The 15477-nt window shown below is 49.4% G+C and overlaps 1 protein-coding gene across 1 annotated transcript in view; it reads left to right on the forward strand.

Moving 5' to 3' along the window:
- The window catches only part of AARS1 (alanyl-tRNA synthetase 1), a 328287-nt gene that overhangs the window by 133295 nt on the left and 179515 nt on the right, over positions 1-15477 (forward strand). The window contains exon 9 of the mRNA XM_069217537.1: positions 58-208. Within this exon, the coding sequence (XP_069073638.1) occupies positions 58-208 (151 nt within the window). The remainder of the gene's footprint in view (positions 1-57; positions 209-15477) is intronic.

Consider the following 15477-nt stretch of genomic DNA (forward strand, 5'->3'; position numbering starts at 1 on the left):
TTCTTGCTTATCCATGTTCTTCATTTTACAGACATTCTCTTCACTTATCCTTTTCAGGGTGATGCGTTCCCGGAGCTCAAGAAGGACCCTGAGTTGGTGAAGGACATCATTAATGAAGAGGAGACACAGTTTCTAAAAACCCTCACAAGGGGGCGCAGGATCTTGGACCGGAAGATCCAGAGCCTGGGAGCCTGCAAAACCATCCCAGGTTAGTACATAATGCGTTCCTTCTTAGCGTGATATCTGGCATATTTGACCATAAGTAGTCGGGGGAATGGTGCATTTGGGGTTTGTGATGCTTTATTTGGGAAGGAGTGCTCTCTGGCATTTGATCTTTAATTCATAATCATGGTTTCAGGAGTCTCCATTGTCAGGCAGGGCATCCAGTGTGAATTGCTTTACAGAACATTATTTTAGAAATTAATAGAACCTTGTAAATACCAAACATTTAGTAAGGTGTCTTTAAGCACCACCAGAAGAAGCAATTATTGATTCTGTTGCAGTAGGAGCTGTATTTGAGTCACAGTAATTGGATAGTAGGAGCTTGTAGGAAGTTGGCTCTGTATGCACTATTTCAAGGTAAGGAATAGTATGCAGAGTCCAAGGGTTCCCCTTAGAGGTAAGATAGTGGCAAAAAGAGATAATACTAATGCTCTATTTTGTGGTGGTGTGGTCGAGCAGTAGGCTTATCAAAGGAGTAGTGTTAAGCATTTGTTGTACATACACAAGCAATAAATGAGGAACACACACTCAAAGACAATTCCAGGCGAATAGGTTTTTGTATAGAAAAATATCTTAGTTTATTTTAAGAACCACTGGTTCAAGATTTACATGTAATATTTCAAATGAAAGGTATTGCAGGGAGGTACTTTAGGAGCTTTGAATTAGCAAAATAGCATACACAGTTTTCACATAAATCACATATAGCTATTTTAAAACTAGACAGTGCAATTTTCAACAGTTCCTGGGGGGAGTAAGAGTTGGTTAGTTTTTGCAGGTAAGTAAACCACCTACGGGGTTCAAGTTTGGGTCCAAGGTAGCCCACCGTTGGGGGTTCAGAGCAACCCCAAAGTTACCACACCAGCAGCTCAGGGCCGGTCAGGTGCAGAGGTCAAAGTGGTGGCCAAAACACATAGGCTTCAATGGAGAAGGGGGTGCCCCGGTTCCAGTCTGCCAGCAGGTAAGTACCCGCGTCTTCGGAGGGCAGACCAGGGGGGTTTTGTAGGGCACCGGGGGGGACACAAGTCAGCACAGAAAGTACACCCTCAGCGGCACGGGGGCGGCCGGGTGCAGTGTACAAACAAGCGTCGGGTTTTCAATGGAAATCAATGGGAGACCAAGGGGTCTCTTCAGCGATGCAGGCAAGGGGGGCGCTCCTCGGGGTAGCCACCACCTGGGCAAGGGAGAGGGCCTCCTGGGGGTCATTTCTGCACTGGAGTTCGGTTCCTTCAGGTCCTGGGGGCTGCGGGTGCAGAGTCTTTACCAGGCGTCGGGATCTGAGGAGCAGGCAGTCGCGGTCAGGGGGAGCCTCGGGATTCCCTCTGCAGGCGTCGCTGTGGGGCTCAGGGGGGGCAACTCTGGCTACTCACGGTCTCGCAGTCGCCGGGGAGTCCTCCCTGAAGTGTTTGTTCTCCACAAGTCGAGCCGGGGGCGTCGGGTGCAGAGTGTCAAGTCTCACGCTTCCGGTGGGAAATGCAAGTTGTTTTAAAGTTGCTCCTCTGTTACAAAGTTGCAGTCTTGGGTGAACAGGGCTGCTGTCCTCGGTCCTTCTCGAGCAGGGCAGTCCTCTGAGGATTCAGAGGTCGCTGGTCCCTGGGGAAAGCGTCGCTGGAGCGGTGTCTTTAGATGTGGGAGACAGGCCGGTAGAGCTGGGGCCAAAGCAGTTGGTGTCTCAGTCTTCTCTGCAGGGTTTTTCAGCTTAGCTTAGCAGTCCTCTTCTTCTTAGGTTGCAGGAATCTGAGTTCCTAGGTTCTGGGGAGCCCTTAAATACTAAATTTAAGGGTGTGTTTAGCCTCTTTGTGCCTCCTCCCGTGGGGAGGGGGGCACATTCCTATCCCTATTGGGGGAATCCTCCATCTGCAAGATGGAGGATTTTTAAAAGTCAGAGTCACCTCAGCTCAGGACACCTTAGGGGCTGTCCTGACTGGCCAGTGACTCCTCCTTGTTTTTCTCATTATCTCCTCCAGCCTTGCCGCCAAAAGTGGGGCTGTGGCCCGAGGGGGCGGGCAACTCCACTAGCTGGAGTGCCCTGGGGTGCTGTAACAAAGGGGGTGAGCCTTTGAGGGTCACTGCCAGGTGTTACAGTTCCTGCAGGGGGAGCTGTGAAGCACCTCCACCCAGTACAGGCTTTGTTACTAGCCACAGAGTGACAAAGGCACTCTCCCCATGTGGCCAGCAACATGTCTCGAGTGTGGCAGGCTGCTAAAACCAGTCAGCCTACACAGATAGTCGGTTAAGGTTTCAGGGGGCACCTCTAAGGTGCCCTCTGGGGTGTATGTTACAATAAAATGTACACTGGCATCAGTGTGCATTTATTGTGTTGAGAAGTTTGATACCAAACTTCACAGTTTTCAGTGTAGACATTATGGTGCTGTGGAGTTCGTGTTTGACAGACTCCCACATCATATACTCTTATGGCTACCCTGCACTTACAATGTCTAAGGTTTTGCTTAGACACTGTAGGGGCACAGTGCTCATGCACTGGTGCCTTCACCTGTGGTATAGTGCACCCTGCCTTAGGGCTGTAAGGCCTGCTAGAGGGGTGACTTATCTATACTGCACAGGCAGTGTGAGGTTGGCATGGCACCCTGAGGAGAGTGCCATGTCGACTTACTCGTTTTGTCCTCACTAGCACACACAAGCTGCCAAGCAGTGTGTCTGTGCTGAGTGAGGGGTCCCTAAGGTGGCATAAGTAATGCTGCAACCCTTAGAGACCTTCCTTGGCATCAGGGCCCTTGGTACCAGGGGTACCATTTACAAGGGACTTATCTGGATGCCAGGGTGTGTCAATTGTGGAAACAAAAGTACAGGTTAGGGAACGAACACTGGTGCTGGGGCCTGGTTAGCAGGCCTCAGAACACTTTCAAATCAAAACTTAGCATCAGCAAAGGCAAAAAGTCAGGGGGTAACCATGCCAAGGAGGCATTTCCTTACAGAGCTGGTGCGACCCAGCTCAAGGTATACTTTCAGAGCTCATTAAGATTTCAATGTGTTCATTTCAGCTATTAATAACACATGTTCTTAGAAACAGCACTATAAAAGAGTTTAAAAAAACAAGTTATTTCTGAAGTTACATTATCGGGCTATGTAGGAACGTACCCTCTTTTTGCCATGGTAACCCCCACTTTTAGCCTGCTGTCAGTGTGTTTTGACTATGTTCACTGGGATCTTGCTAACTAGGACCCCAGGGACTGTTCTCTCTCCCTCTCAATTAGGTTATTTAGGACTTAGCACACCCCACAATTGGCATTCTGGTGCCCCCATGGAATTCCCTAGTATATGGTACCTAGGTACCCAGGGCATTGGGGCACTAGGGGTTCCCCATGGGCTGCAGCATGTATTATGCCACCCGTGGGAGTCCGTGTAAAATGTGTGTGCAGGCCTGCCTTTGCAGCCTGCGTGAAAAGGTACATGCACCCTTCCACAACACGTCACTGCACTAGGTAACTTAAGTCGCCCCTATGACAGGCCCTCCTAGCCCAGAGGGCAGGGTGAAAGTACCTGAATGTGAGGGCACCCCAGCATGAGGAGAGGTGCCCCTACGAACTCCAGCTCCATTTTCCTAGACTTAAGTGCGGGAAGCCATTTTACCCGTTTACTGAACATAATGGTACCTCCAAACCTGGGTGTGTTTGGTATCAAACATGTCAGAATCATGCCACAATACTATTGGCTGTATGATTCCTTGCACTCTGGGGGCTCCTTAGAGAACCCTCTGCATTGCACCTACTAGTCTTCTGGGGTTTTCCAGGCAGCCCGTGCTGCTGCCACTCCACAAACCCGTTCCTGCCCTCCTGCTGCTTGACCAGCTCAGGCAGAGGAAGGCAGAACAAAGGATTTCCTTTGGGAGAGGGAGGCAACACCCTCTCCCTTTGGAAATAGGTGTTACATGGCTGGGGGCGAGGAGGGGTAGCCTCCCCAAGCCACTGGTATGCTTTGAAGGGCACATTTGACGCCCTCCTTGCATAAACTGGTTTGACCAGTCCAGTGACCCTTGGTTCCTCTTCTTGGGTGCAACTGGACAATGGAAAGGAGAGGAACCACTCCCCTGTCCATCACCACCTCGGGGGTGTTGGCCAGAGCTGGTCCAGGTGGCCACTTGATTCTGCCATCTTGAATCCAAGGTGTGTAGAGGCCCCTGGGAGCATCTGAGTGGCCAGGTCAGGCAGGTAACATCGGTGCCCCTTCCCACTTCCTGGGTTATTTAGCGTCTCCCGTACTAGATTCAAGCAGGACTCCTCTGCATCGTTTACTTCATCTTCTGCCCCCCAGGACTTCAACTGGACCCTCCGGGAACAGACAATCTGCATCTCCAGTGACGACTCCGCTTTGCAAAATCTTTTTTTCCAGCTCCTTCCAGTAGCTACAACATTTCACTGGTTGTGTATCCTCTGAGGGCGACAAGTCTTCAACCTGCACAAGAAGCAAGAATAAATTTCCCTTGGAGTGAAGGAGTCACTCACCTGCATCCGCAGGCACCAACTTTAACGAGGTCCAGATCTTCTCTCCTGCAAAACAGCGTGGATCCTGCAACACAGGTGGTTGTCTGGAGTGGTCCCCTCGGTCCTCTATACCAACTGTCCAACTTGGGAGACAGTGAGCCCTTGCCTGTCCTTGCAGAACAGTACCCCTGTGCACCGTGACTCTTGCAACTACCAAGGCTTGTTTGTTCCTCCGCCAAGGTATCTTCAGGCTTCATGTAGCCCCGGCCTTCAGGACTCTTCCCTGCAAAGCACAGTCTCCTGCCTGCTGCTCCAACAAAGTGGGACTCTTCTACAGGTGTGCAGAGTGGGCCTTACTGTGACTCCTGTGCCTGCTGAATGTGAGTTGCCTGTGAGGGCTGCATCCTCGTCTTCCGACCCTCCTCACTGCTGAGGGTCACCCGGGACTCCACTCCTTGTGTTGAATCCCCCTAGACCTTGCTGGTCCCTGGCAGCTCTGCAACTCTTCATCAGTGACTTTTGCCTTTGCCAAGACTTGTACGTAGTTCTCCAACACCACTTACTGACTGCAACTCTTCTTCTGCCGTGGGACATTGCCTGCATCACTTCTGGCACTCTTCTTCTGCTCCAGTGCTGCCTAGCTGACTCTGTCTTCACCGTCTACCTGGTCCTGCACCTGCAGAAGGGTGGGTAGTGTCTCCTGCCCTAACTGGACGCTCCAACTCGAACTGGACTTGATCCCCTTCTTTTTCAGGCCCTCTTCTGTCAGGATCCACATTTGGTTTCTTCCAGTCTTGCTTGAGTCTTGCACAGTCCTTTCCCAAAGTTTACCTGTGGGTTTGGGGAAAAAACAAGTACTTACCTCTTCTCTCCTGGGTACTTACCTTTTGGGGTTCCTAGTTCCTCTAGCTCCCCTCTACAGATTCCACTTCCTTGGGTGGTGACTGTCTTCCACCTTCCATTTACTTAGTATATGGTTTGGTCTCCCCCCAGGGCCTTCATTATTTTCTATTATTTTACTGTTTACTATTGATTTCTATGCTAATCCCTGACTTCTAATGTGTATATAATAATGTGTTTGCTCACCTCCTCGTAGAGTATTGCCTACACAGCATTTTCGTAATTGTGTTACCTGCTCATCCACGGCTACCGCTAGAGAGCCCTGGCTTCCTAGACACGGTCTACACCTCACTAATAGGGGATACCTGGGCCTGGTATAAGGTGATAACACCATAGGTGCTCACCACACACCAGGCCAGCTTCCTGCAGCCATGACTCGCATTGGTGACCAGAGTGAAGCTATGGGGTATCAGAATTTTCTACAGATATTGATTAGGGTGTGTATATGGAACTGAGTGAGGGCCCAGTGAAGGTTTGGCGCTGCTGTGAGGATTGCATTGTTTGCAGTGCTATATAAGCTCCTGATAAGCAGAAGGTTTGTTCAAGATTTAGGTGCACTGGAGAAGTTTCCCCCCCAGTTTCTCAATGATGTACGCGCAATAGAGTTTTTCATGGTAATGTCAAATGTGGTTTTTGAATTGCTAACTGCTTCAGGTTAACCACCTGTACCTAGATTAATTTAAAAGAATTTGTGGTATTTGTTTTGTGAGCTCTTTTGAGACCACAATTTGCTTTCCTGTGCCGAACTTGAGAATATATGTTTCTTTATGCGAGACCCAGAAACACGCTTTCAGTTGGCTACATTTTTTTTTTTTTAGCTTAATTTCTTTAATAAAACCAATTATTGGAGTCCTCGTTTTCCTTCTTTTTTTTTTTTTTAACAAATTGAAATTAAATTCAGACATTACAGTGCACATTTGACTACAGATGCCACTTAAAACCTCTCCAAAAGAAAAAATAGAATGTGGTGCCCCTGGGCATGATCCTGCCCATAGTAATTTTTACATTGCCTGTAGGAAACTGGGTTTCTTCGCTTGTCAACCCCCTTCCCCCATCACACATTTTTCCCCATTTTAGGACACTACTAGATGCTGCTATTTCAAGACTGACAGTGCACTGAGGCCTGCTAATCAGACCTCAGTACTAATGTTCTTTCTTTAAAAACGATGTATGTTTAATTGTTTACAATTGGCACAGGACTGTAGTACCCCTGTTAGTCCCTCGTAAAAGATACCCCTGTTATCTAGGGCCTGAGTAATAAAGGGGATCCCTAGGGACTGCAGCATATCTTATGTCACCTTAAGGGACTCATACACAAATTGCATATAGCCTGCCTAAGCAGACTGTGTCTCAGGGTGCACACCCTGAATGAAAACACAACATGGCACACTCATTGTCACTCAAAGTCACTGCATGCATTATCAGCAAGTCACCCCTACAGCAGGCCTTAAGAGCCCTAAGGCAGGGTGAATTATAATTTGTGTGACATAGCTGCATGAGCAGATATTCCTCTGTGAGGTCTAGTTCGAGTCCTAGACATTTCAAGTGACCGGGCAACTATCTAAAAGCCTGTAGTGGACACTTGTCAGCATGAGTGACCAAGCTACATGATGGCTGCACGGAAAATAGTGGTGTTTTGGGGGAGCATTTTATTTGGTGGGGGATGCTCCTCTGCTCTAATAGAGGAGCCGCTCCTGGTGCGGACACCAATGCTGAGGAAAAACAACCTGCACGTCTAGGGACTTCAGTGGCTGTGAGACCCACATTGAGTGGTCCAGCTGACCTGCCTGCCCCCCCCTTCTGCATAACTCAAGACAAAGAGTGAGCCCCTGACTTCTGACACCTCAAAATGGCTCCGCACCCACTTTCCACAGCCCGAGTCAAAGGGAGGTGACTGTGCACATGGGGTCCTGAGACCCACCAAGAGTCGAGCCCGTCCTTGGGTATGACCAGACTGGACTTTTAGTCGCTCCCTGCAGCCTCTTTCTACAGACCCCCTCCAACCGCCAGTGACACCAGCACGCAAACCTGATGCCAAAAGACACCACTGCACCTGCCCCTCCCCCCTGAGGTTGTAAAGCACTTCTGCACCCGGACGCCCTGTTGGAAATGGGGTTCCTGGTTGACTAGGGAAGGCACCTCAGCCAGGCAGAGACCAGCCATCTAGTTGGGGTAAGAGAGCTGCACCCCTAAGATCACCTCTGCTTCACCCTCTTGGTAGCTTGGCACGAGCTGTCAGGCTTATCCCAGAGGCAATGTGTAAAGAGTTTGTACAACACACACAACACATGTGACACAATAAATGCACCACAAAGGAAGCACTACAAGTTATATAAAAATAAACTGTATTGCACAAACCTAATTAGACCAAAAACAACATGTCTCAGTAATACCCTGCTACTCAAGCAGTTGTCCGAACATCACACAGGTTACTAGTACTCTGTGAAAGCGAGCAGTAGTCAGGTAAGCATGTAGGTTATTGGTATTCTGCAACACCAGCAGTAGTCAGGTTGTCATCATCACCCAAATTTGTGCATAGAATGAAACATTCCCACAGGGCAGATCATCATTGTCACCAAGGATGCACCTGACATAATAAGCACACCACCAGCAATGCTAAGACATCATCACAAATGCTCCAAGAGAAACATTTCCCCATGTCTTATAAAACGTTATTATGCATGCCAATAGAAGTAACAGCACATGTATTATACAACCTTCTGGTGACTGCACATAAAGAAAACATCTCCATATGGTATATGTCTCAAACACATGATGTCCACCATAGGAGCTCTTGCGCTCCCACTGTGGTGAGTGTGGTACTTCCTTGGTCAGCGAAGTGGCCCGCTCCTTTCATGGGGGCCGCACCCCCAGGAATTATTCTCCCTGTTGGGGGTATCAATAGGGAAACGACGAGGGAACCCTCCCAGGGCATCCCCCTACAGGGTTGTCGTGCAGTGGCTCAGGGAGAGGTGGCCTTCCCCAAGCGAAGGGAGAACCACATGGCAGCCGCCCAGGTTGTTAAGGTGCATCTGCTGCCTTGCATAACGCTCTTTTGTTCGCGAGGAGCGCATCCGGAGCCCTCTAGGGCCTCCCAGACTGCTACCCTTTCTTCTGTGAGGCGGCCAGGCCGCGGGATATCTTAGCCGCAGGCCGGTTCCTTCCGGACTTCCCACCTGGGTTGCGGCGGTGTCCTTGCACAAGTAGGGGCCTGCTGGTGCCCCGGGAGTCCTGGCAAGCGTACGCTGGCCTGCGCTCGCTCGTTGCTGCTGGGTGCCAAGCGATACTCTCCTTCTCTTCTGAATGCCCTCATGGGAAGGGGGGAACACTGCGTAAGTGCCCTCAGCCACGGGGCAGCAGGAGAGCTAGTCATGTGATCCCTCCAGGCAGGTACAAGGTTTTCAAAGGCAGTGGGGTACAGCTCTCCCCTCACGCTGGGTTAAATGAAGCAGGCAGTTAAGCACAGTGCTTCTCGGGCGCTTGCGCAATAATGAAGGGGAAGCGATCTTCGCGCACTGGGGTAATGCACCAGGAAGCATATTACTTGTGCCCTACTCTGCCCACAAAAAATACTGCACCAGAAGAACATCAGTGCAGGGGGGAGGGGGGAGCACAGTACCCAGCCCCTGGAGACAGATGAGGGGGCTCAGGGCTGCGGGCCCAGGTAAGGAGGCCAGCACAAAGTGCTGACGAAAGCAGTGGCAGTCCTTCCAGTGACCTAGCCAGTCACAGGTCTGCACAACAGGGCAGTCCCAGGGAGGTTCCTGGCAAATCCTTCCAGCAGCATCCAGTGTCCAGTCCATAAAGTGTCCATCAGTGTCTCAAAATGTGGTGGACAGCCCCCTGTTCTTATACTAATTTTGGCAGCCTCCACAAAAGGGGGAGAGGGGATTCCAGCCAGCACTAACTGGTTCCAAGAATGTCCCCTTTCTCCCCCGGCACTGGCTCCATATCTCAGGAAGGGGTAAACAAGTCCTTTGTGTGAGGCCAGGGCACAGCCTTTTCAGATGCAGGTGTGCCCCACCTCTACGTCTCCTAGCCCAGGAAGACCATTCAGTATGCAGATGCACTATTCTGATACCTCCTAAGGCCAACAAAAAGAAGGTTAAAATAATAGTAGGAGAAAAGCAAAACGTTTGGGGATAACCCTGCAGAAAGGGCCATTTCCAACAAGTTCCATCAAAGTCAGCAGTGGAAATAGAAAAGCCAGTCAATCAGCGAGATGGAAAAGAGGCTATGCTACACGGGAGGAAAGAATACCTGGTGGACAACAGGGGACAAGGAAGGCCATTGAATAAAAAGCAAGAAAATGAGAATAATAATAAAGCCAACCAATGGTAAGCAATGGGTGGGCTATAGGTCCCTGTAAGTTCTTGGTAAGCCCACAATAGTTCTTTTGCAACCAGACAGCTAGGCAGTCTGGTAGGCTCAATCTAAAAATAGTTTTTAATGGCTGACAGCCTAAGATGTTGAAAATAAAAAAAGGGGTTTTCTAGCTAAAAAGTAAGCCAATCATTTTCAGGGATGTTTCCTAACATGAATGGAAAAGGAGTGGAATAACCAACTCTTCTGTAAATTGTGGAACTTTGTAGCATCTGAAAACACCTGAAAAGGACAATGAAGGAAGCTGCCTATCTATGTGGTGTACCAATGTAAAGGGACTCTATGCAGATAGTCCTGGGCGACCCTTATTGACTGACAGGGGTTGAAATAATAACCCTAAAAGCTCTCTATTGTGGTTGTGTGGGCGAGCAATTGGGTTTATTAGAGGACAGTGACAAACATTTATTGCACCCACAGAGCCAGTAACCGAGACATTCAATAAAGAAATCTGACAGTTTATAAAAATAACGCCTTATTATACATTTTAAAAGTTGACCGTGCAATATCTGGAGAGATAATATTTTTGTAAGGAAATGCCTCCTTGGCATGGTTACCCCCTGGCTTTTTGCCCTTGCTGATGCTAAGTTATGATTTGAAAGTGTGCTGGGACCCTGCTAACCAAGCCCCAGCACCAGTGTTCTTTCCCTAAACTGTACCTTTGCTTCCACAATTGGCACAGCCCTGGCACCTAGGTAAGTCCCTTGTAACTGGTACCCCTGTTACCAAGGGCCCTGATGCCAGGGAAGGTCTCTAAGGGCTGCAGCATGTCTTATGCCACCTTGGGGACCACTCACTCAGCACATGCACACTACCTCACAGCTTTTGTGTGCTGGTGGGGAGAAAATGACTAAGTCGACATGGCACTTCCCTCAGAGTTCCGTGCCAACCTCACACTGCCTGTGGCATAGGTAAGTCACCCCTCTTGCATGCCTTACAGCCCTAAGGCAGGGTGCACTATACCACAGGTGAGGGCATATGTGCATGTGCACTATGCCCCTACAGTGTCTAAGCAAAACCTTAGACATTGTAAGTGCAGGGTAGCCATAAGAGTATATGGTCTGGGAGTTTGTCAAACACGAACTCCACAGTTCCATTATGGCTACACTGAAAACTGGGAAGTTTGATATCAAACGTCTCAGCACAATAAATGCACACTGATACCAGTGTACAATTTATTGTTTCATACACCTAGAGCAGAGGGCATCTTAGAGATGCCCCCTGAGTACCAATCCGACTTCTAGTGTAGGCTGACCAGTTTCTGCCAGCCTGCCACACACCAGACATGTTGCTGGCCACATGGGGAGAGTGCTTTTTTCACTCTTTGGCCAGGAACAAAGCCTGTACTGGGTGGAGGTGCTTCTCACCCCCCCCCCCCCCCCCCCCCTGCAGGAACTGTAACAGCTGGCAGTGAGCCTCAAAGGCTCACCCCTTTTGTTACAGCGCCCCAGGGCATCCCAGCTAGTGGAGATGCCCGCCCCTCTGGCCACTGCCCCCACTTTTGGCGGCAAGGGTGAAGGAGATAATGAGAAAAACAAGGAGGAGTCACCCACCAGTCAGGACAGTCCCTAAGGCAGGGGTCCTCAAACTGGGGGACGGGCCCCCCTGGGGGGGGCCTCAAGTGATCCCAGGAGGGGCGCCAGACACTGGCCAAAAGAAGCATTATACAGATAACATGCGTTTGTTTTAAGCAGAAGCTTGTTATTGCATTAAAAAAAAAAAGTTACCAGTACCTAACTGCAATGTTTAAATAGGTTTAGACATATTTAAACATTGGCATTTTTATAAAACAATTGTGAAAAATTCTGAGGGGGGGGCCAATGATTTTATTTTTCAACTGGGGGGGGGCGCAGCATTAAAAAGTTTGGAGACCCCTTCCCTAAGGAGGATTCCCCCAATAGGATTAGGGATGTGCCCCCCTCCCTACAGGGAGGAGGCACAAAGAGGGTGTAGCCACCCTCAAGGACAGTAGCCATTGGCTAATGCCCTCCCAGACCTAAACACACCCCTAAATTCAGTATTTAGGGGCACCCGAGAACTGAGGAAATCAGATTTCCTGCAACCTGATGAACCAAGAAGGACTACTGACCTACAAGCCCGCAGAGAAGGAGGAAGACGACAACTGCTTTGGCCCCAGCCGTACCGGCCTGTCCCCTGATTCGAAAACCTGCAACCAGCGATGCATCCGACAGGGACCAGCGACCTCTGAAGCCTCAGAGGACTGCCCTGGACTAAAGGAACAAGAAACTCCAGTGAGCAGCAGCTCTGTTCAACACCAGCAACTTCTTTGCAACAAAGAAGCAACTTTCAAAGACTTCACGTTTCCCGCCAGAAGCGTGAGACTTCACACTCTGCACCTGACGCCACCGGCTCAAGATCCAGAGAACAAACACCACAAGGAGGACTCCCCGGCGACAGCGAGCCTGTGAGTTGCCCCCTGAGCCCCATAGCGACACCTGCAGAGAGAATCCAGAGGCTGCCCTCTGACCGCGACTACCTGTATCAAGGGACCCGACACCTGGAACCAGCACTGCACCCGCAGCCCCCAGGACCTGAAGGAACCGCACCTCAGAGCAGGAGTCACCCCCCAGGCCACCCTCCGCCTAGCCCAGGTGGTGGCTGTCCCGAGAAGCCCCCCCTGTGCCTGCCTGCACCGCTAGAGTGACCCCCGGGTCCCTCCATTGATTCCTATCTGAAACCCGACACTTGCTTTGCACACTGCACCCGTCCGCCCCTGTGCCGCTGAGGGTGTGTTTAGTGTGCCTACTTGTGTCCCCCCCCAGTGCTCTACAAAATCCCCCTGGTCCGCCCCCCCCCCGAGGACGCGGGTACTTACCTGCTGGCAGACTGGAACCGGAGCACCCCTGTTCTCCATAGGCGCCTATGTGTTTTGGGCACCTCTTTGACCTCTGCACCTGACCGGCCCTGAGCTGCTGGTGTGGTAACTTTGGGGTTGCCTTGAACCCCCAACGGTTGTCTGCCTATGCCCAGGAACTGAGACTTGTAAGTGTTTTACTTACCTCACAAACTAATCTTTACTTACCTCCCCCAGGAACTGTTGATTTTTTGCACCAAGTGTCCAGTTTTAAAATAGCTTATTGCCATTTTAACAAAGACTATATGATATTGCTTCTATTCAAAGTTCCTAACTTACCTGTGTGAAGTACCTTGCATTCTATGTGTTTACTTCAAATCTTGAACTTGTTGTTCTTAAAATAAACTAAGACAAGATAGATAACCTATTGGCCTGGAGTAAGTCTTTGAGTGTGCATTCCTCATTTATTGCCTGTGTGTGTACAACAAATGCTTAACACTATTCTCTGATAAGCCTACTGCTCGACCACACTACCACAAAATAGAGCATTGGAATTATCTAATTTTGCCACTATCTTACCTCTAAGGGGAACCCTTGGACTCTGTGCACACTATTTCTTACTTTGAAATTGTATATACAGAGCCAATTTCCTACATCTGGTTTTCCCCAAAACCAACAGAGGGACTTAGGAAAAGGATCGTACAAGACCCAAACAACACTGGAAGAACCCAAAGGTGGATTCTGTCAGAAGAAGATCTGCAAAGGAAGGGGACCAAGTCTAGTTCGTGCTGCAGCGTCTGGTTGTGGCAGGAGACCCTACCCACCCTTCTGTGGATGCAGGACAATGTTGATGGGGGAATAAAGAAGACCAGCTGTGCAGCACAGGGGGATGAAGAGGAGTCCCTGAAGTGATGCAGATGCTGTCCCACGTTGGCTTACAGTGGGTCAGTGGTTCAGAAAGACCACCAACAATCCTTGGCAAATGCAGAAGAAGTAAAAGAAGTGTTGCAAGGCTATAGTGGAACAGCAAGCCCCAGGGGACTGGACCCAAGGAGAGGAAGATGGGGTGACTCTCAGCATTCTGGAGAGTCACAAGAAGAGGAGGAAGCCCCCAAAGACAGCCCTATGGCAGCAGACAGAGCAAGTCGCAGTGAGGCACACTCGGCACACCTGAAGAGGAGTCCCACGGCGATGGAGCAGAAGAGAGGAGACTGTGCTTGGCAGGAAGAAGTGCTGGGTGCCGGGGCTATGCGCAGCCTGAAGATCCCTTGGAGGAGGAACAAAGAGGCCGTGGTAGCCGCAAGAGTCGCGGTGCACAGATGTACTCTCCTCCAAGAAGAGGCAAGGGCTTACCGTCTACCAAGTTGGACAGCTGGCATAGAGGAACAAGGGGACCACTCCAGACCACCACTTTTGATACAGGATCCATGCAGTTCCGAAGGGGAGAGCAGATCCACGCAACTGGTCGTCGGTGCAGTTGGTGCCTGCAGATGCAGGGGAGTGACTCCTTCACTCTAAGGGAGATTCCTTCTTACTTCTTGGTGCAGGCTGGAGTCTCGTTGACCTCAGATGAAGCACAGCTGGGGAAATGTTGCAGTTGCTGGAAGGAGCCAGAGAAGTAATGTTGCAAAGCTGAGTCGTCGCTGGAGTTGCAGATTTCCTGAAGAGTCCAGTTGCGGTTCCAGTGGCCAGAAGATGAAGTAAACAGTGCAGAGTCAGACTCTGACTTCTATTAATGCATGAACGTTCGCACAGAGGTGCTTAGTGAATGTGTGGATAGTAGACATTGTTAAAGCTTTACAGATGTCTGTAAGTGAGTTGTTTCCCAGGAAAGCTTTAATGGCTTCTTTAGTATAATTTTAATGAACCATTTGCACAGAATGTTGTGTGCATTTGGCTTTGACTATATTGCTTAAAGGGCTCTTTTAACAAAAGTATGAAATGCCTGTTGCAGAGCAGAATGTTGTTGAGTGGAAAAAATAAGGTAAATCAGTAGTTTTATGAACATGAAAAGACAGCTTTTGGTAGAAAGTGTGGGTATGTTCTAAGGTTAACTTGATCTTTGAGCACTTGGATAAATGGCTCACAGACTGTTAGGGCTTGCAGTTCACTAATCCTGCCTTGGGAAGTGATTGCAAGAAGGAAACTCACTTTCCAGGAAATTAATTACAGCGGACAAGAGTGAAGCCGTTTAGTTAGAGGCCTTTCATGTCTTGAAAGTGCAATGTTGATGTCCTATAGAGGGAGTTGGGGGGTGTCCGATGGGAGATCACCTTTTTGGAACCCTTCCTAAAATGCTTTACCTCTACGATTTCCAAAAATGACTGGTGTTCTTGGTTTCTAGGTTTATACCCACTTTAATGGCAGTTTGTGCGGATTTGTAAAGTAATAGGCATATCTTTTCCATTGTGCCACATAACATGCCTGTGTACTCCTCTTTCACAATAGCTAGCCAAAATTCAAATACTTCAGCTGCCAAATAGCAAGCTTGAGTGCCCTGAGGTTGGGGTGTTTGTAACAGGGTCTGAGCACAGTGGTAGCTTTTCCAGGCAGTACTGACATTTTCAGAAGGAGCGAGTACTACAGCAGCCACGCTTAGATGGGCGCAATGAGGATTAGAGCGCTTGTTGCATCTTACCCACTACATATGGAACAAATGGTAATCTGAGAAAAGCATAGGAAAATGCTCTTGATCAGGTAATATATAGTGCATTGGCCACA

This window comes from Pleurodeles waltl, chromosome 12, assembly GCF_031143425.1.
Source record: "Pleurodeles waltl isolate 20211129_DDA chromosome 12, aPleWal1.hap1.20221129, whole genome shotgun sequence".
In the NCBI taxonomy this organism is placed as follows: Eukaryota; Metazoa; Chordata; class Amphibia; order Caudata; family Salamandridae; genus Pleurodeles; species Pleurodeles waltl.